Below are 25,901 nucleotides of genomic sequence, written 5' to 3' on the forward strand. Positions count from 1 at the left end.
AGTGTGTTGGTCTGTCAGTATAGTGTGTTGGTCTGTCAGTATAGTGTGTTGGTCTGTCAGTATAGTGTGTTGGTCTGTCCTGTCAGTATAGTGTGTGGTCTGTCCGTATAGTGTGTTGGTCTGTCAGTATAGTGTGTTGGTCTGTCCTCTCAGTATAGTGTGTTGGTCTGTCAGTATAGTGTGTTGGTCTGTCCTGTCAGTATAGTGTGTTGGTCTGTCAGTATAGTGTGTTGGTCTGTCAGTATAGTGTGTTGGTCTGTCCTGTCAGTATAGTGTGTTGGTCCTGTCCTGTCAGTATAGTGGGTTGGTCTGTCAGTATAGTGTGTTGGTCTGTCAGTATAGTGTGTTGGTCTGTCAGTATCGTGTGTTGGTCTGTCAGTATAGTGTTGGTGTCCTGTCAGTATAGTGTGTTGGTCTGTCAGTATAGTGTGTTGGTCTGTCAGTATAGTGTGTTGGTCTGTCCTCTCAGTATAGTGTGTTGGTCTGTCAGTATAGTGTGTTGGTCTGTCCTGTCAGTATAGTGTGTTGGTCTGTCAGTATAGTGTGTTGGTCTGTCAGTATAGTGTGTTGGTCTGTCAGTATAGTGTGTTGGTCTGTCCTGTCAGTATAGTGTGTTGGTCTGTCAGTATAGTGTGTTGGTCTGTCCTCTCAGTATAGTGTGTTGGTCTGTCCTCTCAGCATAGTGTGTTGGTCTGTCCTCTCAATATAGTGTGTTGGTCTGTCCTGTCAGTATAGTGTGTTGGTCTGTCCTGTCAGTATAGTGTGTTGGTCTGTCAGTATAGTGTGTTGGTCTGTCAGTATAGTGTGTTGGTCTGTCAGTATAGTGTGTTGGTCTGTCCTGTCAGTATAGTGTGTTGGTCTGTCCTGTCAGTATAGTGTGTTGGTCTGTCAGTATAGTGTGTTGGTCTGTCAGTATAGTGTGTTGGTCTGTCAGTATCGTGTGTTGGTCTGTCAGTATAGTGTGTTGGTCTGTCCTGTCAGTATAGTGTGTTGGTCTGTCAGTATAGTGTGTTGGTCTGTCAGTATAGTGTGTTGGTCTGTCCTCTCAGTATAGTGTGTTGGTCTGTCAGTATAGTGTGTTGGTCTGTCCTGTCAGTATAGTGTGTTGGTCTGTCAGTATAGTGTGTTGGTCTGTCAGTATAGTGTGTTGGTCTGTCAGTATAGTGTGTTGGTCTGTCCTGTCAGTATAGTGTGTTGGTCTGTCCTGTCAGTATAGTGTGTTGGTCTGTCAGTATAGTGTGTTGGTCTGTCAGTATAGTGTGTTGGTCTGTCAGTATCGTGTGTTGGTCTGTCAGTATAGTGTGTTGGTCTGTCCTGTCAGTATAGTGTGTTGGTCTGTCCTCTCAGTATAGTGTGTTGGTCTGTCAGTATAGTGTGTTGGTCTGTCCTGTCAGTATAGTGTGTTGGTCTGTCAGTATAGTGTGTTGGTCTGTCAGTATAGTGTGTTGGTCTGTCAGTATAGTGTGTTGGTCTGTCCTCTCAGTATAGTGTGTTGGTCTGTCAGTATAGTGTGTTGGTCTGGTCTGTCAATATAGTGTGTTGGTCTGTCAGTATAGTGTGTTGGTCTGTCAGTATAGTGTGTTGGTCTGTCAGTATAGTGTGTTGGTCTGTCCTCTCAGTATAGTGTGTTGGTCTGTCCTCTCAGTATAGTGTGTTGGTCTGTCAGTATAGTGTGTTGGTCTGTCAGTATAGTGTGTTGGTCTGTCCTCTCAGTATAGTGTGTTGGTCTGTCCTCTCAGCATAGTGTGCTGGTCTGTCCTCTCAGTATAGTGTGTTGGTCTGTCCTCTCAGCATAGTGTGTTGGTCTGTCCTCTCAGCATAGTGTGTTGGTCTGTCCTATCAGCATAGTGTGTACGTACGTGTGAGGGACATTCTTACCCGTCTCCATCCAGGTGTATCGCTGAGTCGCTCCATAGGGGTAGAACCAGCCCCACCAAGCACGAGCTGGAACACACACACACACACACACACACACACACACACACACACACACACACACACACACACACACACACACACACACACACAATAAGTATGTGTTACTACACAACATCTAAACACCACCATCTAAACAAACACCTGTCTGCAGGGCTACAGTCCATGCCCAGCACCATCTAAACACACACACCTGTCTGCAGGGCTACAGTCCATGCCCAGCACCAGGCTCTCCTCTGTGTCCTGACGGCCATTAGTGGAGATCACCACCATATAGCGAGTCCCCTGGTACGAGGTACTCTCCAACCGGACTGCCTAGAGGGAGGAGAGAGAGAGGAGGGAGAGAGGGAGGGAGGTAGAGAGAGGAGGGAGAGAGAGGAGGGAGAGAGGTAGAGGGAGAGAGGTAAAGAGAGGTAGAGAGAGAGAGAAGAGGGAGAGAGAAGAGGGAGAGAGAGGAGAGAGAGAGGTAAAGGGAGAGGGAGGTAGAGGGAGGGAAAGGAGAGGGAAAGGAGAGGGAGGGAGGGAGGGAGGGGAAAGGTAGAGAGAGAGAGAGAGAGAGAGAGAGAGAGAGAGAGAGACAGAGAGAGACAGAGAGAGGTAGAGGGAGGGAGGGAGGGAGAGAGAGAGAGGGAGGGAGGAGAAAGGAGTTAGAGAGGGAGAGGGGGAGAGGGGGAGGGATGAAGACCAGATATTGACTATTGAAGAGAACAAGGTATTTCTATTGATTGTGTGTGTTTGTGTGCATGTGCGTGCACTGACCAGTTTAATGTTGTCCTCTGGTCGGAGGAGAGTGAACATGGTCTGCAGGTGCTGCTGGATGTCACCTGGACACACACACACACACACACACACACACACACACACACACACACACACACACACACACACACACACACACACACACACACAATAGTTAACATTGCTGTGTGTACTCATAACAATAAGGATCCCCTGTTAGCATCCTTATGGCATTTAGAGTATAATTAGCATATCTGCTCAATAGTAAATGCTAATTTCCTCACGCTAATGTGTCATCACTGGCATGTTCCCATCTCCCCTTCAGCAGTCCTCTCTCATTAAAAGCTGAACTTGGGAGATTCTCCAGTTCTATCTCATTAAAAGCTGAACTAGGGAGATTCTCCAGTTCTATCTCATTAAAAGCTGAACTAGGGAGATTCTCCAGTTCTATCTCATTAAAAGATGAACTAGGGAGATTCTCCAGTTCTAACTCATTAAAAGCTGAACTAGGGAGATTCTCCAGTTCTAACTCATTAAAAGCTGAACTAGGGAGATTCTCCAGTTCTATCTCATTAAAAGCTGAACTAGTGAGTTTCTCCTGGCCAAGTTGCCTTAGCTTCTGCTGTGCTTGCTCTTTGGGGTCTAGGGCGAGTAACTATACAATAGGACCGGGACGATGCCAGCACCGTGACACTCGTCAGTATCGTGGCAAGGAAACAAGGGTTTAACTTCTTCAGGAAAACAGCCCTAATGTTGAAAACAAACATTATGTTGTCATCAAGAGTCACACAATATGTTACATAAAGCAAAGGAGTGATACTGGTATCGTCCCGGGCCTCTGTACAACACCTTGTGATAACTGCTAATGGAAAAAAGGGATTTATAAAATACATTTCATTGATTGAACATAAAGCTTCTGTGCTCCGTTTCCCATAATGCCCTATGATGCCTGTACTCTGTACTCTACCTGCATGTTTGCTGCGGAGGTGAGAGAAGCGGGAGGTAGAGCTAGGGGAGGAGCCATTTCCCCGGGGCAGGAAGAGGGCGGCGCCTTTTACTGTCAGGAACCTCTCACTGATACTGGAGAGAGAAAGAGAGAAAGAGAGAAAGAGAGAAAGAGAGAGAAAGAGAGAGAGAGAAAGAGAGAGAGAAAGAGAGAGAGGAAGAGAGAGAGAGAGGAAGAGAGAGGAGAGGAAGAGAGAGAGAGAGAGGAGAGGGGAGAGGGGGAGAGAGAGAGAAAGAGAGAGAGAAAGAGAGAGAGAAAGAGAGAGAGAGAAAGAGAGAGAGAGAAGAGAGAGAAAGAGAGAGGAAGAGAGAGAGAGAGAGAGGAAGAGAGAGAGAGGAAGAGAGAGAGAGAGGAAGGGAGAGGGGGAGAGAGAGAGGACAGGGTTTTGGTTAGCGGGCATTTGCCGGCTTTTGGAATAATAAAAAAAAACCTCATCATGCATCTTATTTAACCAACAGAACTACCACACACGCACTGCATTCAGAGCCTATTTTGAGCGGGATTTCTTCTGCAGCTCCTCAGCCCCTTGCTGCTGGAGTAAAACGTGATTTTTTATAAGCCTGTTCATTGCCCAAAAATTCTAAATGCGCAAATCGGGTGTTAGAAATAGTTTAGGTGCACAGTTAAAAATAGATACTATATTTTATTTCTCCCATTCGCCATTTAAGTTATCAGAGCACATCACCCACCACTTTACAATATGAGCTGGAGGCAGTATGTATTTTGAAAACATACTTCATTGTTTGAAACCTGAAATGTTTTATTTCATATGAGGCTTACCTTGCTTCACAGTAGCCTGCAAGCAAAATCCCACCATGGAAACATGAAGGCAATTCTTTCTAATTATATAATATATAAATAATTATTAAATATATAATGATTTATGTCAAAAACACAGAACAACTTTGTCAATATGACTTGATCATGATCAATGTCACTCCTAGTTCAACTTGTTCAATGGTCACACCTTGTACAGTGCCTTCAGAAAGTATTCACACAGCTTGATTTATTCCACATTTTGTTGTGTTACATCCTGAATTCCAAATGGATTAAATAGATTTTATTTCTCTCACCCACCTCTCTCTCACACATACACAACCCCATAATGACAAAGTAAAAACATGTTTTTAGAAACTATTTAAAGAATATATATTTCTGGGTGTCTCTAAGGACATTCCACACCTGGATTGTGAAACATTTGCCCATGATTCTTTTCAAAATTCTTCAAGCTCTGTGAAGTTGGTTGTTGATCTTTGTGAGGAACCACCATTTTCAGCTCTTGCCATAGATTTACGTCAAATCTGTAACTCGGCCACTCAGGAACATTCACTGTCTTCTTGGTAAACAACTCCAGTGTAGATTTGGCCTTGTGTTTTAGGTTATTGTCCTGCTGAAAGGTGAATTCCCAGTCTTCCCTGAGGCTCAGTTGGTAGAGCATGGTGTTTGCAACGCCAGCATGGTGTGTGCAACGCCAGGGTTGTGGGTTAGATTCCCACGGGGGGCCAGTACAAAAAATAAATAAATGTATGAAATGTATGCATTCACTACTGTAAGTCGCTCTAGATAAGAGCGTCTGCTAAATGACTAAAATGTCAAATGTAATTCATCTCAGTGTATGGTGGAAAGCAGACTGAACCAGGTTTTCCTCTAGGATTTTGTCTGTGCTTAGCTTCTTTACGTTTCTTTTTTATCCTGAAAAACATCACAGTCCTTAACAATTACAAGCATACCCATAACATGATGCAGCCCCTACTATGCTTGAAAATATGGAGAATGGTACCCAGCAATGTGTTTTATTGGATTTGCCCAAACATAACACTTTGTTTTCTGGACAAAAAGTGAATTGCTTTGCCTCATTCTTTGCAATATTACTTTAATGCCATGTTGCAAAGAGGATGCATGTTTTGGAATATTTTTATTCCTTACAGGCTTCCTTCTTTTCACTCTGTCAAATATGTTAGTATTGTGGAGTAACTACAATGTTCTTGATCCATCCTCAGTTCACATATCACAGCAATTAAACTCATTGGCCTCATGGTGAAATCCCTGAGCGGTTTCCTTCCTCTCCAGCAACTGAGTTAGGAAGGACACCTGTATCTTTGTAGTGACTGGGTGTATTGATCCACCATCTAAAGTGTAATTAATAACTTCACTATGCTCAAAGGGATATTCAATGTCTGCTTTTTTTTTACCCATCTACCAATAGGAGGCATTGGAAAACCTCCCTGGTCTTTGTGGTTGAATCTGTAGTTGAAATGCACTGATCGACTGAGGGACCTTAGAGATAATTGTGTGTTTGGGGTACAGAGATGAGGAAGTCATTCAAAAATCATGTTAAACACTATTATTACACAGAGGGAGTCCCCATGTAAGTTATTATGTGACTCGTTAAGCCCATTTTTACTCCTGGGCTTTAGATGTACCATATCAAAAGGAGTTGAACACTTTTTGACTCAAGACATCTCAGCTAATTATTGATTTTTAAAAATCTCAAAAAACATAATTCCGCTTTCACATTTTGGGGTATTGTGTGTAGGCCAGTGACAACAAATGTTCATTTAAATTAAGGCTGTAACAACAAAATTGTGGAAAAAGTCAAGGGGTGTGAATACTTTCTGAAGGCAGTGTATTTAAGACCCATGTATTGTTAATTACCCTCTGACACTGACAGTAACTCCTTGCTAAGAGTCTCAGTGAGCTCACTGGCTGTAGGTGCTGATGTGTAGAGTGTGGAATCATCAGAATACATAGTCATTTTAGCTTCTTGTAAGTCAAGTGGCAAATCATTAGTAAAAATAGAGAAGAGCAATGGCCCAAGGCAACTGCCCTGAGGGAAACCGCACTGTACATACAGTTGAAGTTGGAAGTTTACATACACTTTAGCCAAATACATTTAAACTCAGTTTTTCACAATTCCTGACATTTAATCCTAGTAAAAATTATCTTTCTTACGTCAGTTAGGATCACCACATTATTTTAAGAATGTGAAATGTAAGAATAATAGTAGAGAGAATGATTTATTTCAGCTTTCATTTATTTCATCACATTCCCAGTGGGTCAGAAGTTTACGTACACTCAATTAGTATTTGGTAGCATTGCCTTTAAATTGTTTAACTTGGGGTCAAACGTTTTTGGGTAGCCTTCCACAAGCTTCCCACAATAAGTTGCGTGAATTTTGGCCCATTCCTCCTGACAGAGCTGGTGTAACTGAGTCAGGTTTGTAGGCCTCCTTGCTCACACACGCTTTACCAGTTCTGCCCACAAATTTTCTATAGGATTGAGGTCAGGGCTTTGTGATGGCCACTCTAATACCTTGACTTTGTTGTCCTTAAACCATAACTTTGGAAGTATGCTTGGGGTCATTGTCCATTTGGAAGACCCATTTGCGACCAAGACCCATTTGCGACCGGTGAAATCGCAGAGCGCGAAATTCAAACTACAGTATTATAAATATTTAACTTTCATAAAATCACAAGTGTAATAATTCTAAATAAACCTTAACTTCTTATTAATCCAGCCGCTGTGTCAGATTTCAAAGGCTTTACGGCAAAAGGAAACCATGCGATTATCTGAGGACAGTGCCCCGCATACAAACACATGAAAAACATATTTCAACCAGGCAGGTGCGACACAAAAGTCAGAAATAGCGATATAAAAAATGCCTTACCTTTGATGATCTTCTTCTGTTGGCACTCCAAAAGGTCCCAGTTACATCACAAATGGTCTTTTTGTTCGATAATGTCCTTTATATCCATAAAAACTCAGTTTAGTTGGCGCGCTTCAGTCAATAATCCACCCAGTTTCCCTTCATCAAAATGCATACGAAATGAATCCCAAACGTTACTAATAAACTTTTCCAAACAAGTCAAACAACGTTTATAATCAAACCTTAGGTACCCTCACACATAAATAAACGATAAAATTTAAGACGGAGAATCGGTATTGTCTTTACCGGAGAAAAATACCAAAGAACGCGCTCTCTTCCACGCGCTTGGAAACACTACAGCCAAAATGGGAGCCACCTAGAAAAACTACAATTTCTGGCTCATTTTTCCAAAAACCAGCCTGATACTCTTTCGAAAAGACTGTTGACATCTAGTGGAAGCCCTATGAACTGCAATCTGGGAGGACTTGGCCTTATAATAAAAGTGATATCCATTGAAAATAGTGGTAGGCTGAATTCTTTTTTTGGGTGATGGTTTGTCCTTGGGGTTTCGCCTGCCACATCAGTTCTACTATACTCACAGACATAATTGTAACAGTTTTGGAAACTTTAGAGTGCTTTCTATCCAAATCTACCAACTATATGCATATCCTAGCTTCTGGGCCTGAGTAACAGGCCAGAGCCAGAACAACCTTGTCAACTGCTGTTGAATAATTAAAATCAGATACATTCCCACCTTTTTTTTTAAAAATAACGATTTATTTATTTACTAGCAAGCAACGAAAATCTGCCTTGTAAAAAAGAAAAGTCCACACATCAAACGATGTCTTTACTCTAGTGCCATAGCGCTCTCCACCGTGCGCAGATAACTGCTGGAGCATAAAAAGGACAGTTGGAAAGAGGAGATGCAGAACGTTTAATAGAAAGACTAAGTTAACAAAACAATTACATATAATCATTAGTAAACACTCCCATAGCTAGCGCTGAAAATGACTGTCACAGCCCTGTATACAACCTTATGTTATACTAGGGACATGGTGTTTCCATAGCTAGGGCTGACAATTACTGTCACAGCCCTGTATACAACCTTATGTTATACTAGGGACATGGTGTTTCCATAGCTAGCGCTGAAAATTACTGTCACAGCCCTGTATACAACTTTGTTACACTAGGGACATGGTGTTTCCATAGCTAGCGCTGAAAATTACTGTCACAGCCCTGTATACAACCTTATGTTATACTAGGGACATGTTGTTTCCATAGCTAGGGCTGAAAATTACTGTCACAGCCCTGTATTCAACTTTATGTTATACTAGGGACATGGTGTTTCCATAGCTAGGGCTGACAATTACTGTCACAGCCCTGTATACAACCTTATGTTATACTAGGGACATGTTTCCATAGCTAGGGCTGACAATGAGGATTTGTGAAGAGCAGACTCAACAACCTCTGCATCATCAAAACAGTTGCTTTGTGAGGTGTTAAAATAAACACACAAATGTTGTGTGTGTGTGGCGGGGGGGGGGGGAATAAATCAAGTTACATATCGCAATATTATATCGATATTTGACTCCAAATATAGATTTGTAAAAAAAAATAAAAAATCTTGCTACTATAAGTAGCATTAGCTAGTGCTAGTCGGCTGTGCTTGCGCCAACACGTCTTTTCATCCTATAGCTTGTTCTCCATCTTCTTCTTAAATAATGAGCCAATATGTTTTCAGCACTTTTATTTCCATTACTGATCAAAAATAATTGATCATGCTCTCTCTCGTTTCTCTGCAGCAGACATATAGTGAGCAATAGGTTTGGAACATCAAATCGCAAAATCGAATCGCAATACATATAGAATTATGAGAACTTCAATACAGATCGTATCAGCACCTAAGTATCGTGATACACACACACACACACACACACACACACACACACACACACACACACACACACACACGCGCTCGAGTAGAAGGCAGTGTTATGTGAGAGCTGTTCAGTTGGGAGTCTGTGGTGGACAGAGACAGGACAAACCTGATCTACAACAACTCCACAGCTCAGACACTCACTGCCCTCGGCAACAAAAAGAAGAACACTGCATTGTGACGCCACAATAGCACTGGACAGAACTCTCACACAGGAGTTCATTATGACGTCTCACTGCCGATGGAGTTCTTTATGTCACAATGCGGGTTGCAAAATAACCAAAACTTTAAATAAATTCCCTGGATTTCCAGAAATCCTGGTTACAGGTTTCCGTATTTCCTGCTTATTACCTCTTGATTCCGGGAATCCTCCAAACGGGATTTTGTGAAAACCCTAGTCACAGGTGCTGTTCGTGTTGTCACTGCGACACAGGACATTTCTCTGATGCCACAATTGCACAGGTGAGAAAATCACAGACTGAGAAATCCGTCAGAGTGACATTTGCAGTGTTACAAACAAAGGTGATGATGTCACAGGGGGCGTGTCTGTCTTACCTCCTAGGCTGAGAGCGCCGGTCCTCCTCCCCACTGCCGGACTCCTGAGGAGAGAAACACGCAGCCGGTTAACCCAACACGCAGCCAGTTAAGCCAACACGCAGCCAGTTAAGCCAACACGCAGCCTGTTAAGCCAACACGCAGCCTGTTAAGCCAACACATAGTATAAGTGTGGTCAGCTAGTCTAGCGAATGACCAACTCTCTCACACCCTGAAACACACACTAAACAGAGAATGACTACAACAGGCTGCACTCTAACTACCCCTATTAGAGCAGAGAGACAGGCTGCAGTCTAACTACCCCTATCAGAGCAGAGAGACAGGCTGCAGTCTAACTACCCCTATTAGAGCAGAGAGACAGGCTGCAGTCTAACTACCCCTATTAGAGCAGAGAGACAGACTGCAGTCTAACTACCCCTATTAGAGCAGAGAGACAGGCTGCAGTCTAACTACCCCTTTTAGAGCAGAGAGACAGACTGCAGTCTAACTACCCCTTTTAGAGCAGAGAGACTGCAGCCTAACTACCCCTATTAGAGCAGAGACAGGCTGCAGCCTAACTACCCCTATTAGAGCAGAGACAGGCTGCAGCCTAACTACCCCTATTAGAGAAGAGAGACAGGCTGCAGTCTAACTACCCCTATTAGAGAAGAGAGACAGGCCGCATCCTAACTACCCCTATTAGAGAAGAGAGACAGGCTGCAGTCTAACTACCCCATTAGAGCAGAGAGACAGGCCGCAGTCTAACTACCCCTATTAGAGCAGAGAGACAGGCTGAAGTCTAACTACCCCTATTAGAGCAGAGAGACATGCTGCAGTCTAACTACCCCTATTAGAACAGAGAGACAGGCCGCAGTCTAACTACCCCTATTAGAGAAGAGAGACAGGCTACAGTCTAACTACCCCTATTAGAGCAGAGACAGACTGCAGCCTAACTACCCCTATTAGAGCAGAGAGACAGGCTGCAGCCTAACTACCCATATTAGAGCAGAGAGACAGGCTGCAGTCTAACTACCCCTATTAGAGCAGAGAGACAGGCTGCAGTCTAACTACCCCTATTAGAGCAGAGAGACAGGCCGCAGTCTAACTACCCCTATTAGAGCAGAGAGACAGGCTGCAGTCTAACTACCCCTATTAGAGCAGAGAGACAGGCCGCAGTCTAACTACCCCTATTAGAGCAGAGAGACAGGCCGCAGTCTAACTACCCCTATTAGAGCAGAGAGACAGGCCGCAGCCTAACTACCCCTTTTAGAGCAGAGACAGGCTGCAGTCTAACTACCCCTATTAGAGCAGAGAGACAGGCCGCAGCCTAACTACCCCTTTTAGAGCAGAGACAGGCTGCAGTCTAACTACCCCTATTAGAGCAGAGAGACAGGCTGCAGTCTAACTACCCCTATTAGAGCAGAGAGACAGGCTGCAGTCTAACTACCCCTATTAGAGCAGAGAGACAGACTACAGCCTAACTACCCCTATTAGAGCAGAGAGACAGGCTGCAGCCTAACTACCCCTATTAGAGCAGAGAGACAGGCTGCAGTCTAACTACCCCTTTTAGAGCAGAGACAGACTGCACCCTTACTACCCCTATTAGAGCAGAGACAGGCTGCAGCCTATCTACCCCTATTAGAGCACAGACAGGCTGCAGCCTAACTACCCCTATTAGAGCAGAGATAGAGAGACAAGCCGTTCAGACTGGATTTAATTTCTCTCTCTAGGAAAATGGCCTCAGTCTGTTTATAAAGGCGTGGTCTGAGAGAGATGACAACCAAAACACACAGAGACAGACCCACCACTACTTCCTTCAGTGGGTTTCTGACAAGACAATAAGATCCTCTGGGTCCAATTTGCGTGTTCTTCCTGACTGTCACTGACCTGGTACACATCTAAGCTGATCTCCATAGTACCAACACAGCTATAAACAAGTTAAATCTAGCGGCATACAAAAAATAGCACATAATAAAAAGAGAACCATTCATGTTTAGACAGACTGAAAGAAATTATGACCAGAGCCTTCAAAACAGAACTTCATGAAGAGTAGGGAGAAGTTGTGGGTCAGGGTTACTATTGTGTTCGCAGACAGCCAATTCAAATGCAGTGTGTGTTGGCCAGTGTGGTCAGATACCTAGGAAGTGGCCAGGCTGTTGTGTTTGTCTGGACAGGAAGTGAGAGGAGCAGCATAGATTGTCCCTGCTCGGGACATTTACATACATGCAAAACACTGAGGGTTTGTTTTACAGCGTGTGTGTGTGTGTGTGTGTGTGTGTGTGTGTGTGTGTGTGTGTGTGTGTCAGTCATAATGTGTGTATGTATGTTGTAAGGCATCTGTAGGATAGGACAGGTAGGAAAACAGAGCATGCAGCAGAGAGATGAGGTGAATCCCCCACCACCCTCAACCAGAGAGATGAGGTGAATCCCCCACCGCCCTCAACCAGAGAGATGAGGTCAATCCCCCTCAGCCAGAGAGATGAGGTGAATCCCCCTCAGCCAGAGAGATGAGGTGAATCCCCCTCAGCCAGAGAGATGAGGTGAATCCCCCTCAACCAGAGAGATGAGGTGAATCCCCCTCAGCCAGAGAGATGAGGTCAATCCCCCACCGCCCTCAACCAGAGAGATGAGGTCAATCCCCCTCAGCCAGAGAGATGAGGTGAATCCCCCTCAGCCAGAGAGATGAGGTGAATCCCCCACCACCCTCAGCCAGAGAGATGAGGTGAATCCCCCACCGCCAGAGAGATGAGGTCAATCCCCCTCAGCCAGAGAGATGAGGTGAATCCCCCACCACCAGAGAGATGAGGTGAATCCCCCACCACCAGAGAGATGAGGTGAATCCCCCACCACCCTCAGCCAGAGAGATGAGGTGAATCCCCCACCGCCCTCAGCCAGAGAGATGAGGTGAATCCCCCTCAACCAGAGAGATGAGGTCAATCCCCCTCAGCCAGAGAGATGAGGTCAATCCCCCTCAGCCAGAGAGATGAGGTGAATCCCCCACCATCCTCAACCAGAGAGATGAGGTGAATCCCCCTCAACCAGAGAGATGAGGTGAATCCCCCACCACCCTCAACCAGAGAGATGAGGTGAATCCCCCTCAACCAGAGAGATGAGGTGAATCCCCCACCACCCTCAGCCAGAGAGATGAGGTGAATCCCCCACCACCCTCAACCAGAGAGATGAGGTGAATCCCCCACCACCCTCAGCCAGAGAGATGAGGTGAATCCCCCTCAACCAGAGAGATGAGGTGAATCCCCCACCGCCAGAAAGATGAGGTGAATCCCCCACCACCCTCAGCCAGAGAGATGAGGTGAATCCCCCACCACCCTCAGCCAGAGAGATGAGGTGAATCCCCCACCACCCTCAACCAGAGAGATGAGGTGAATCCCCCTCAGCCAGAGAGATGAGGTGAATCCCCCACTGCCCTCAGCCAGAGAGATGAGGTGAATCCCCCACTGCCCTCAGCCAGAGAGATGAGGTGAATCCCCCTCAGCCAGAGAGATGAGGTGAATCCCCCACCACCCTCAACCAGAGAGATGAGGTGAATCCCCACCACCCTCAACCAGAGAGATGAGGTGAATCCCCCACCACCAGAGAGATGAGGTGAATCCCCCTACACCCTCAGCCAGAGAGATGAGATGAATCCCCCACCACCCTCAGCCAGAGAGATGAGGTGAATCCCCCTCAGCCAGAGAGATGAGGTGAATCCCCCACCACCAGAGAGCTGAGGTGAATCCCCCACCACCAGAGAGATGAGGTGAATCCCCCTCAACCAGAGAGATGAGGTGAATCCCCCTCAACCAGAGAGATGAGGTGAATCCCCCTCAACCAGAGAGAAGAAAGGCTGTAGTGATCTACTGATCGCTGGATTCCCTTGACTCCATGGACTCTTACAGCAGCAGTGTGTGTGTGGCTCTCAAAGGCCCTCGTTGTTATGGCAACACAGCAGTGGAGCTGGCCAGGTTCACCACAGGCTTCCAGAGAGAGAGAGAGAGAGAGAGAGAGAGAGAGAGAGAGAGAGAGAACACCCAGCGGGCATCTTTAAAGACATCTCACAGTCAGGATGTCACAAACACACATCGAGTCATGGGACACAGTGTGTGTGTGGGGGGGGGGGGGTCCAAGATCCACACATTCTGGCGAGGAACGTTCTCCCCCCTGACCTCTAACTCAGCACTGTCGTTGACTCCAAACTGGCTCAACTGGTCACGAGACAGTTCAAGGATAAGGACTGACAACAACAAGAACCATGGTGGTGGTTATTAGGTTGAGTGGGTGAGGGTAGCGGTGTGTATGAGTGGGTGAGGGTAGAGGTGTGTATGAGTGGGTGAGGGTAGAGGTGTGTATGAGTGGGTGAGGGTAGAGCTGTGTATGAGTGGGTGAGGGTAGAGGTGTGTATGAGTGGGTGAGGGTAGAGGTGTGTATGAGTGGGTGAGGGTAGAGGTGTGTATGAGTGGGTGAGGGTAGAGGTGTGTATGAGTGGGTGAGGGTAGAGGTGTGTATGAGTGGGTGAGGGTAGAGGTGTGTATGAGTGGGTGAGGGTAGAGGTGTGTATGAGTGGGTGAGTGTAGAGGTGTGTATGAGTGGGTGAGGGTAGAGGTGTATATGAGTGGGTGAGGGTAGAGGTGTGTATGAGTGGGTGAGGGTAGAGGTGTGTATGAGTGGGTGAGGGTAGAGGTGTGTATGAGTGGGTGAGGGTAGAGCTGTGTATGAGTGGGTGAGGGTAGAGGTGTGTATAAGTGGGTGAGGGTAGCGGTGTGTATGAGTGGGTGAGGGTAGAGGTGTGTATGAGTGGGTGAGTGTATATAAACTCAGCAACGAAAATAAACGTTACTCTAAGTTAATATTTCTAAAGACACTTTTTACATTTTACACTTTTAAAACCTTAAGTGTTTTGTTTTCGGGGACCACGTTGTCGGTGCTGCTTTTAACATGCCGTGTTCGGCTGGATTTTTTTGCCGGACCCTGGAGCTAGCATTAGCATGCTAGCTCCGATTAGCTAGGTTAGCTGGCTGTAACCGGCAAAGCACTTGGTGACCTATAGCAACACCCCAAAAGAAAAGGCTTTAGATGTGCCAAGTGAACCTGCAACCACAACACTTCAATAACACTTGACATAAGATCTTCTCTAAGCATTACAGGGATATGGCTCTGAATATATACAGCAACACCTCCCCCATAAGCATTTCTGTCTCTTCTATAAATGTTATATCCTTGTATTGCTACTGATGTATCATCAAATGAATTATCTAAGTGGCTAATATATGAATTTTATATGACGTTAGCAAGTTATTGATTTCATGAACCTTATTTCTAAGGCTAAATATATTAATATGGGCCATTTTCATCCCTTTCCTGGGTAGCTTATCAGAGATAGACATACTACTGAAAAGAGCAAACAAAGCAAGAGGAAAAAAAATGTACATTCAGTAGTCAGTTGGTGTGTGCGTGCGTGCGTGCGCGTGCGTGTGTGTGTGTGTGTGTGTGTGTGTGTGTGCGTGTGTGTGTGTGTGCTGTGGGGTTGAAGCTATGAACCCAAAGGCTTGGCTCTCTCATCCCTTCCAGGCTTCTGGGAGGGAGGGTGAACAATGAGCCTGTCATAGCAGATGTAAGCGATGTCGCCACGTGCTCTGGTGCTCTGGCAGTTCTTTCCTCTTCTGGCTCACAGCTTCCGGATAGTCCTCGTTGAGGAAGATATACAGTGCATTCAGAAAGTATTCAGACCCCTTGACCTTTTCCACAATTTGTTGCATTACAGCATTATTCTAAAATGGATTATAGTTTTTTTCCCCCTCATCAATTTACATACAATACCCCATAATGACAAAGCAAAAACAGGTTTTTAGATTTCTTTTTTTTTTTTAATTTGTAATTATTTTATAACTAAACTGAAATATCACATTTACATAAGAAGTCAGACCCTTTACTCAGTACTTTGTTGAAGCACCTTAAGCAGCGATTACAGCCTTGAGTCTTCTTGGGTATGACGATACAAACTTGGCACACCTGTATTTGGGAAGTTTCTCCCATTCTTCTCTGCAGATCCTCTCAAGATCTGTCAGGTTGGATGGGGAGTGTTGTTGCGTAGCTATTTTCAGGTCTCTTCAGAGATGTTTGATCGGTTTCAAGCCCGGGCTCTGGCTGGGCCCCTCAAGGACATTCAGAGACTTTTCCCAAAGTGTTGTCTTGGCTGTGTGCTTAGGGTCGTTGTCCTGTTGGAAGGTGAACGTTGCCGAAGTCTAAGGTCCTGAGCGCTCTGGAGCAGGTTTTCATCAAGGATCTCTGTACTTTTCTCTGTTCATCTTTCCCTTGATCCTGACTAGTCTCCCAGTCCCTGCTGAGGAAAACATCCCCACAGCATGATGCTGCCACCACCATACTTCACCGTTGGGATGGTGTGAGGTTTCCTCCAGATGTGACGCTTGGCATTCAGGCCAAAGAGTTCACTCTTGGTTTCATCAGACCTGAGACTCTCATTTCTCATGGTGTGAGAGTCCTTTAGGTGCCTTTTGGCAAACTCCAACCTGTCATGTTCCTTTTACTGAGGAGTGGCTTCCATCTGGCCACTCTACCATAAAGGCCTGATTGGTGGAGTGCTGCAGAGATGGGAAAACCATCCAGAAGGACAACCATCTCCACAGAGGATCTCTGGAGCCCTATCAATGACCATTGGGTTCTTGGTCACCTCCCTGACCAAGGCCCTTCTCCCCCGATTGCTCAGTTCGGCCGGGCGGCCAGCTCTAGGAAGAGTCTTGGTGGTTCCAAACTTCTTCCATTTAAGAATGATAGAGGCCACTGTGTTCTTGAGGAACTTCAATGCTGCAGAAATGTTTTGGTACCCTTCCCCAGATCTGTGCCTCGACACAATCCTGTCTCGAAGCTCTATGGCCAATTCCATCGACCTCATGGCTTGGCTTTTACTCTGACATGCACTGTCGACTGTGTTACCTTATATAGACAGGTGTGTGCCTTTCCAAATCATGTCCAATCAATTGAATTTACCACAGGTGGACTCCAATCAAGTTGTAGAAACATCTCAAGGATGATCAACGGAAACAGGATGCACCTGAGCTCAACTTGGAGTCTCATAGCAAAGGGTCTGAATACTTATGTAAATAAGTTTTTTTTTTTTTTTTTTTGTAATGCATTTGCTAAAATCCTGGTTTTCGCTTTGTCATTATGGGGTATTGTGATGTCATAATGGGGTATTGTGTATAGGTTAATGAGGAAAAAAATAGTATTTAAATCGATTTTAGAATATGGCTGTAACGTAACAAAATGTGGAAAAAGTCAAGGGGTCTGAATATTTTCACTGTATATGCCATTGACCCAACTGTTGACAAGGCTGTTAGAACTGCAATGTGACTTTGTTTGCCTTACAGAAAGCCCTGGTAGGTTTAAAACTTGTTGCTATATATATGTTGTTCTCGAATTCTCGCCAAAAGAAAAATGTTTCAGATGAACTACATATTTATTTATTCATTGGATGGTTCTCCCATCGATTGGGTTCCAGACTAGATTTAAATTGGGCTTATTTTTTTTTTATATAGATCTTTCCTCTCCCTAAATAGCAGGAAGCAGATTGTACAGTCAACTTTCCTGCGAGTTCTTGACTATGGTGACACCGTTTACCAGAATGCTGCAGCAACTCCTTTTAAACCTTTAGATGCCATCTACTATAGCACCCTTCGCTTTATCACAGATGACAGTTTTAATACTCACAACTGCATCCTGTATCAAATGGTTGAAGAGAAAAACATTTTAGGAATTGGATTGACAGATGTATAACTGCTAGCACACAGTGATGTAGTTATTTTTTTACTTTGTTTTTATTATTAGAAATATAATAAATTATTATTAATAATATTACTTGGCCCTAAACAATCCTACATCAGCCTGGGAGGATGAAACCCCTTCTCTCAAAACTCTCCCTGTCGATCTTCTGCTCTAAAATCTCACACTCAAAATATTTCTCTGCTGCAACTACCTCATCTATCTTCTGTGATTTTCTCTGCGCCAGCTTCCTGATACACAAAAAAAATCAAAACAAGTCCACTTCTCGAAACTCACAGATCTAACCATTCCCAGTTTGTCATTTACCCAGCCGGACACAATGTACGGGTCGGACAAAAAAGCAGGAATCCACACTTTCCAAAAATCTCACTCCTCCCGGTCCAGAATCATCTCTGTTAGGACTCTCAGGGAAAACGTTGGAAGTTTCCACTACACCTGTCGCCGCAGGTAGGCACACTTCATCCTGGACCGGCTCAACAAGGTTCTCAAGAGAGCATGAAGCCATACAAGTCATATTACTTGCTTTGTAATCAGGAGCATCCCTTTGCTTCTCATTTGTACATAGCAGGCGGGAGGCAACACAATGTGCTAGCAACACCGTGTCGCCCCGCCTCCTTCCTGCTGTGCACTTGAGTCCTGCTTAGGACTAGCTGGCTAAGCTAGCACACAGCGTCATTCGCTCCCGCCTGCCGAACACCTGCCCTCGCTGTCGTTAACAGAACTGCAGGAAAACAGTGCCCAAAAGACGGGGGCGAAGGATACTCTGTGTACTAGCTATAGCTAGCTACTGCATTGTCATCCCCGCTTCTTCTTCTTCTGTGGGGTTTATCGGTGGTCGGCATCCAACATTATGGTGCATTACCACCATCTACTGTACTGGAGCGGCCCTGCTTCCCACCTATCTTCTGGAATCATAGCTTACAAATGGACCAATAGAAGTATAAAGAGGAGTTCCTGCAGGAGCAGGAATGCCCACATGCAGGAATGCCCCGAACTGCTGACTGCAGTTGCACCCTTCTCGCATAAACTGGTCTGATAATGTGTTTTAGGCCTGTATGAATCAGCCAAGTACCTCAACTCCTCTACGGAGTTGAGCACAGACTATAATTTTTTTAATGAATTTCAAACTCCTTTGAGTTGATATGCGTCAATACTTCAAAAAAAGTGTAAATCTTAAACCCTTACTGTGTACCAATGTTTGCCTTCCCTGTGGCTCAGTTGGTAGAGCATGGTGTTTGCAACGCCAGCATGGTGTGTGCAACGCCAGGGTCGTGGGTTCGATTCCCGCAGTGCAAAAAATAAATAAAATAAACATTAAAAAAAAAAATGCATGAAATGTATGTATTCACTACTGTAAGTCGCTCTGGATAAGAGCGTCTGCTAAAATGTAAAATGTATATGTCCTCTGGTGATGTGTGCCTTTCTGGGCAATTCCAAGGTGACAGAAATACACTGTATTTACATCAGCTTTTTTCACGTTAAAATGCCAAACAAAAAAACATTGATTTCAATGTTTAACACTGTGCACAATAACTACTTTTAACAATTTCCCCCAAATGTACAAAAACTCATTTAGTAAAAGATCTGTGCAGATGCAAACTTTGGAAAACAGAATTACGATAAAATCTCCCTCAGGTTATGATGCGCGCACGTTTTTCCCCCCAAAAAAACTCTTAAATATCAGCTATGACATTAAACCTTGAGTTTGAAACACCAGGTAAGAGAATTACGGTAACAGAATTACATCGTGTGTCCCTGATCTGTACTACCCAAACATGCAGAATTATGGATATGAATGTCATTCTCCTCATGTTTCACAAGTTTGGACATCACAACAGAGCACAGTAGAGTACAGTGCAGTACAATACAGCACAGCAGAGTAAGGTAGAGTTCAGTACAGTAGCATTCAGTACAGTACAATATACTGTACTGGACTTGTCTATAGTGTACTGTGATGTATTATACTGTACTACTGTATTGTATTGTACTGTAGTCTACTGTGCTCTACTCACTGTACTGTAGTATATTGTACTGTAGTCTACTGTGCTCTACTCACTGTACTGTAGTGTATTGTACTGTACTGTACTGTACTCAGTACTGTAGTTTACTGTACTCTACTCACTATACAGTACTGTATTTTACTATCCAAACTTGTGAAACATACGTCTATCATAGGTTCAGTCTGGTCCATCTGTGGACGTTAACATCAAGGCCAGGGTGGACTGTCAAATTTAAACTCGTTTTCAACGTCCATGGAGGTCCGGTGTCAGTCGGTGCTCAGTGGGTGAGGATACTGTTTACAGTAAATGGAAAGAGCAGGGATCATGGGTAGGTGTCAGTAAGAGCTAGGAGAGGTTACATTAGAGAGAGAGAGAGAGAGAGAGAGAGAGAGAGAGGAGGTTGTCCAGACTCAGACTGTTTTAAAACTCTTGGGTTTGACCACCAGTTAACAGAAAGACATAGAAAACAGTTATGAGCTGAACATAACAGTATGCCAGTGGAAAAGAGGACAGTAGCAGTTGACTATTATGATTTCCCATTGAAGCCAACCAGTTGCAGTAATTCCATTACGGATTTTTGGTAATTCTGTTTACCAATTTGGTAACAGAATTCCGAGTTTTAAATGACTTAATAATTCCTAAACAAAAATTGTAATCAGTACAATGACTACTGTAGGTCTACCATTACTTGTTATTTCTGTGAAGTTTCATTATCCTCCCTCCTCATGGAGGAGAGACATTCAAAAAGTATTTCTTAAACTTACAGAAGGTAAACAATTTCTCCAAAACGAAATATAAAAGTGTTGTTATAAGTTGGCAGGGGTCTTTACGGCACCCTGAGGAAGGCACAGTGATGCCGAAACGTTGGTAAATACCCATTAAACTGCTGGGTGTTTTATACATGGAGTGTGCAATCTTCTTTATTTTGATAGTTTAGCGGTCTTTACGTCAACATTATTGTGTTTTGATGTATTTCTGATACCTTTTAAGACTTTTTCTGGTCGATGTTTTCTAAAGACCCCTTTTCCCCTCAGTTTATCCAGAAATCAAAGCCATTACCTATGCCTACTTTTTAGAGATGGAAAATGGTTGAAAAATGTACACTATATATACACACACAAAAGTATGTGGACACCCCTTCAAGTGAGTGGATTCGGCTATTTCAGCCACACCCGTTGCTGACAGGTGTATAAAATCGAGTACACAGCAATGTACTGTCCATAGACAAATATTGGCAGTAGAATGGCCTTACTAAAGAGCTCAGTGACTTTCAACGTGGCACCGTCATAAGATGCCACCTTTCCAACAAGTCAGTTCTTCATATTTCTGCACTGGTAGAGTTGTCCCGGTCAACAGTAAATGCTGTTGTTGTGAAGTGGAAATGTCTAGGAGCAACAAAGGCTCAGCCACGAAGTGGTAGGCTACACAAGCTCACAGAACAGGAACGCCAAGCGCTGAAGCGTGTAAAAACCGCCTGTCCTCGGTTGCAACACCGAGTTCGAAACTGCCTCTGGAAGCAACGTCAGCACAAGAACTGTTCGTCGGGAGCTATATGAAATGAGTTTCCATGGCTGAGCAGCCGCACACAAGCCTAAGATCACCATGCACAATGCCAGCTGGAGTGGCGTAAAGCACGCCGCCAATGGACTCTTGAGCTGTGGAAATGCATTGTCTGGAGTGATGATTCACGCTTCACCATCTGGCAGTTCGACGGACGAATCTGGGTTTGGCGGATGCCGGGTGAAAGCTACTTGCTCCAATGCATAGTGCCAACTGTAAAGTTTGGTGGAGGAGGAATAATGGTCTAGGGCTGTTTTTCATGGTTCGGGTTAGGTCCCTTAGTTCCAGTGAAGGGAAATCTAAACACTACAGCATACAATTAGATTCTAGACAATTCTATGCTTCCAACTTTGTGGCAACAGTTTGAGGAAGGCCCTTTCCTGTTTAATATGACAATGCCCCCATGCACAAAGTGAGGTCCATACAGAAATGGTTTGTCGAGATCAGTGTAGAAGAACTTGACTGGTCTGCACAGAGCCCTGACCTCAACCCCATCGAACACCTTTGGGATGAATTGGAACGCCGATTGCAAGCCAGGCCTAATCGCCCAACATCAGTGCCCGACCTCACTAATGCTCTTGTGGCTGAATGGAAGCAAGTCCCCGCAGCAATGTCCCGTGTGGCTCAGCTGGTAGAGCATGGTGTTTGCAACACCAGGGTTGCGGGTTCGATTCCCACGGGGGACCAGTACGGAAACAAAAAATGTATGAAATGTATGCATTCACTACTGTAAGTCGCTCTGGATAAGAGCGTCTGCTAAATGACTAAAATGTTAATGTAAATGTTCCAACATCTAGTGGAAAGCCTTCCCAGAACAGTGGAGGCTGTTATAGCACAAAGGGGGCACCAACTCCATATTAATACCCATGATGTTTGAAGAGCAGGTGTCCACATACTTTTGGTCATGTAGTGTATCTATGCCTTGGGGGCTAAATCAGACGGCTAAATCGATCCACCAATACAAGACCATTAAAGGTGCACTGGACTATTAAAAGGCACAGTACAATAATTCTGTGAGAAAACCAAACTTTTTTAAAAATATTATTTTATTCTGATTTTTAAGCACCCTCAGCACCCCTATGTCCCGCGGCTATGTTTCCAGTACGAAAAAAAAAATGTATGAAATGTATGCATTCACTACTGTAAGTCGCTCTGGATCAGAGCGTCTGCTAAATGACTAAAATGTAAATGTATGTTTACATGTTCTGTTTAGACAGAGCCTAGAGGTGAATTGACTCTGGCAGCCAAAACAATCTATACATGAATCGATTCTCATTCATAGCACATCAAAAATAATTTCCCAAATGCTAAATATACACTTACTGTAGCCTACATTTTTTTTAAACACAGTTGCAGCAAACAGTATTTTCCAGTGACAAGTTTGTGGTGTCCGTCTTCCGTTTACACACAGGGTGTACAGAGATGCTGTTAGCGAACGTTAATTCGCATTGGTATAACTCAGTCTTTCTACTATTTTCCTTAAACAAGCGCTGTAACATGGAAATATGACCGTGTGGGAACCAAGCATTATAAAAGGTGCAAAGTAATTTCACCTTTATTAGTAGTAGTAGTATTTATCGCTGATATGTTACTTATGATACGTTACTTATGATTCCAAAACCGTACCCCACAGAGGAGTTGAAGTAGTTAGCTAGTATGAATCGGCATATTAGATGACTTGGGGAGGCCAGTGATTTTAGAGAAAATATGCCTATTTTACAGTAGACTACAGTCACTGGCTGATGTTTAGTCCGGCGTGTAGACTACAGACTAAACTAGCCTACACATAGGAAACACACCTGACAACATGTAGCCTATATTTTCTCCTCCTGAAACTATACTTTGATACAATGTAACACTCTAGAATAAACACACGTTTCATTGTCTGTACTTGGTAACTTAGTCGCAACAGTGACAGCTACAATGTATACATTTTGCGCTCCATAGATTCTCCTGTATTCCAAAAATAATATAGTTTTTACGCATGCGCACAAATACAAAGGCTAGACACTTATGGACAGTCGGCAAAAACAGAGGAAATCAACCCAAAGTTTCCAGCTAGGGATTCGGTGATTGGGGGATCGAAACAACGATGGCTTACCGAAACACAGGGGCTGGTGCTGGTGCTGGTGCTGGTGGTCGGTGAGCGCTGCACGGTTACCAGCGCCATTCAGCGACCGGGAAACAGATACCTGAGAGAAAGCGACAACGGCGAGACGGTCATAATTGTTTCGGGAGAAATCCGCTATACCCGGGTTATTCGCTCGTTTACAGACAGCCAGCTACTCCCCGGCTGTTTTCTCTGGACGGATGGTCAGCGCATGTGCATTAAGCTCCATCTATCGACTCTGATGTAACCTGTTAGGTGCTGGAAATAGACAGTGCAGGACAAAGTTTAACAAGTGGCCCCACAAGTTTTCTGAGCAAGTGATTTTAATTTAGTAAATCTTGTTCCCAAGTATTCCCACGCATAATAGAGACACTTGATCATATATAAATGTAAGCATGGTTTGAATTTATTATGTTTTAGTCAAATATTATATATGTTTGCATCTTCTTGCTGTCAATTTGCAGTCTAGAAAGTCAGTATGTCATTATGTTCCAGGCTCTGCTCAAGAAACACATTGTCCCGCAGCTGAATCTAGTTGGATGCTCCCTGGTTTAGGCTATGAAGTGAATTCCCACACTCTCAAAGAATAATAAACAAGTCTATCTGCTGTGACCTGTTTTCTGCTGATAATTCAGTCACACACTGTAATAGAGAGTTTTCTGTATTATTACGATGGAAATGTGGTGAAATGAATTGTGTGGGGTGTTGTATTGTGGTGAAATAGTTTGTTTGACCTCTGGACTGTAGTTATGGGCCCCATAGCCTACTCCAGGCAAGCTATACAGTCACTTTCACCTCTCACCATGACAGTAGATTAACTCTAAAAAATAAAAGGTTCATGGAGTATCATTTAGGGGTTCTTCAAATTGAAAATGTCGGAAAAACTCCTATAAATTCTTTGAAGAACCCTTTTTTAATGGCTCCTCGAAGAACCTTTTGGTGTAATTTTTTTTTGTTACTATTATTACCCACTATTATTATCATTATTCATAATAATACTCATAACAATAACAACAATAACACAATATTTTAGTTGTCAGTGTTTATTAGGATTTTAGAGGCAAAGCAGAATAAAACAATCCAATTATGAGGTGAACTCCTAGCAGAGCCCCAGGTCTAATGGATACATCCTCTGGTGTGTTGATGTTAATGTGTTGATGTTAACTCCGTATCCATAGCCAGAATGATTTTGCAGTGCATGGTGATCGAACAGGTTATATTCATCAGAGGTGTAGAGAGGGTGAAGTCTGTGAATTCATTTTTTATTATACAGATGATTAACAAAACATGCACACGACAGTATTCATACCTTGGTTTTTGTCGTAAATCTGAATGAAAAAAAAAATAGTTTTGATCATGTTTTTCATACACATACCTTCTCCATTTGACATGGGAGATATTTAAAATGTTCTAGTTAAGTTCCTGCTCCTGCTGTCCTTTCAAATCTAAATGTTTCAGTTGGGCAGTTAGGTTCCTGCAAGAACCCCCATCAACTAGGAGGTTCCTCGATGAACCCCACCTTCTATGGGGTTCTTGGAAGAACCTTTTGGGGGCAATTTTCAGTTCCAAGAATCCTAAGGTTCTTCTAAGAACTTTGAGGATCTTAGAAGAACCCTTGTTGAACCCCTCATTTTTAAAGTATGGGTAACATTTGAAGAGGTTATTTCAATCAAATTCTACATGACCCTGGTAGGGCAGGCAGATTACCACATCATTCAGAGTTCACACACACACACACACACACACACACACACACACACACACACACACACACACACACACACACACACACACACACACACACACACACACACACACACACACACACACACACACACACACACAGCCCAGTTAAATAAAGGTTACATTATTTTAAAAGTATTAAATGTTTCAGTAGCACTGGCCCCACCCACTTCAGTTCAGAGAGCGCTATGGGGTTTATTCATCACTAGGAACCAAACTGAAGCACATGGAACGAAACGGGGAGGGAATCTATCCAGTAAGAAACACTTGTTTTTATTTTCTGTTGCAAAATGTTTTGCTACGGTGTGTGCTAATTAATATACCCCTGCTCTAGCTATCCATCTATCATCCATCCATTCATCTTGACTGGCAGTCTGTCCATCACTGCAAGGGGATTAGCAACAGTGGCAGCAGAGAGTAGGAGAGATTAGATTGGGATTACAGCATTTATAATGGTTTTTGAGGTTTAGAGTCACTCAGGAGAGACAACAGAAGAATCAGGAAGGAACCGATCTCACCAGAGATAATGACCCTCAGAGAGAGTGAGAGGAAGAAAGCCTGGGTATTAGTGGTATGGTATCATTAAAGAGAACTGGCATGGTGGGAAGAGAGCCATCAACCAATGAAATTGTTATGGTTTCAAGGTAATTCAATTACTAGCCTCTCAGTGCTGTCCTCATCTCATTGTGAGCATATCAGAATTTTCAGCTTGGCCTGAACTGTACAATTTCGCCATCTAGAGGCGGCGTACTGTCGCTATCAACTTCAACCATCTTTGTTGATTCTCTCTAGACCTGCTGGAGTTGGCTACATTTAACTACAGGCCTTTGCTGCTAAAGTTTTATTAGAGATTTTCACGTTAAAATAAACGGAGCTGACTTAAACGTGAAATTTCCATC

General features: G+C 43.9%; 1 protein-coding gene across 1 annotated transcript in view; it reads right to left on the reverse strand.

The window, feature by feature from the left end:
• The window catches only part of LOC115155058 (protein phosphatase Slingshot homolog 2-like), a 46,011-nt gene extending 22,571 nt beyond the window's left edge, over window positions 1-23,440 (reverse strand). The window contains exons 1-6 of the mRNA XM_029701851.1: window positions 23,251-23,440; window positions 9,817-9,860; window positions 3,641-3,753; window positions 2,695-2,759; window positions 2,129-2,250; window positions 1,879-1,944 (exon numbers count right to left, since the gene is read on the reverse strand). Coding sequence (XP_029557711.1) covers window positions 1,879-1,944; window positions 2,129-2,250; window positions 2,695-2,759; window positions 3,641-3,753; window positions 9,817-9,860; window positions 23,251-23,319 — 479 coding nt within the window. The 5' untranslated portion in view covers window positions 23,320-23,440. The remainder of the gene's footprint in view (window positions 1-1,878; window positions 1,945-2,128; window positions 2,251-2,694; window positions 2,760-3,640; window positions 3,754-9,816; window positions 9,861-23,250) is intronic.
• Window positions 23,441-25,901: the final 2,461 nt, after the last annotated feature.

The sequence above is a fragment of the Salmo trutta genome, chromosome 19, assembly GCF_901001165.1.
Source record: "Salmo trutta chromosome 19, fSalTru1.1, whole genome shotgun sequence".
Classification (NCBI taxonomy): domain Eukaryota; kingdom Metazoa; phylum Chordata; class Actinopteri; order Salmoniformes; family Salmonidae; genus Salmo; species Salmo trutta.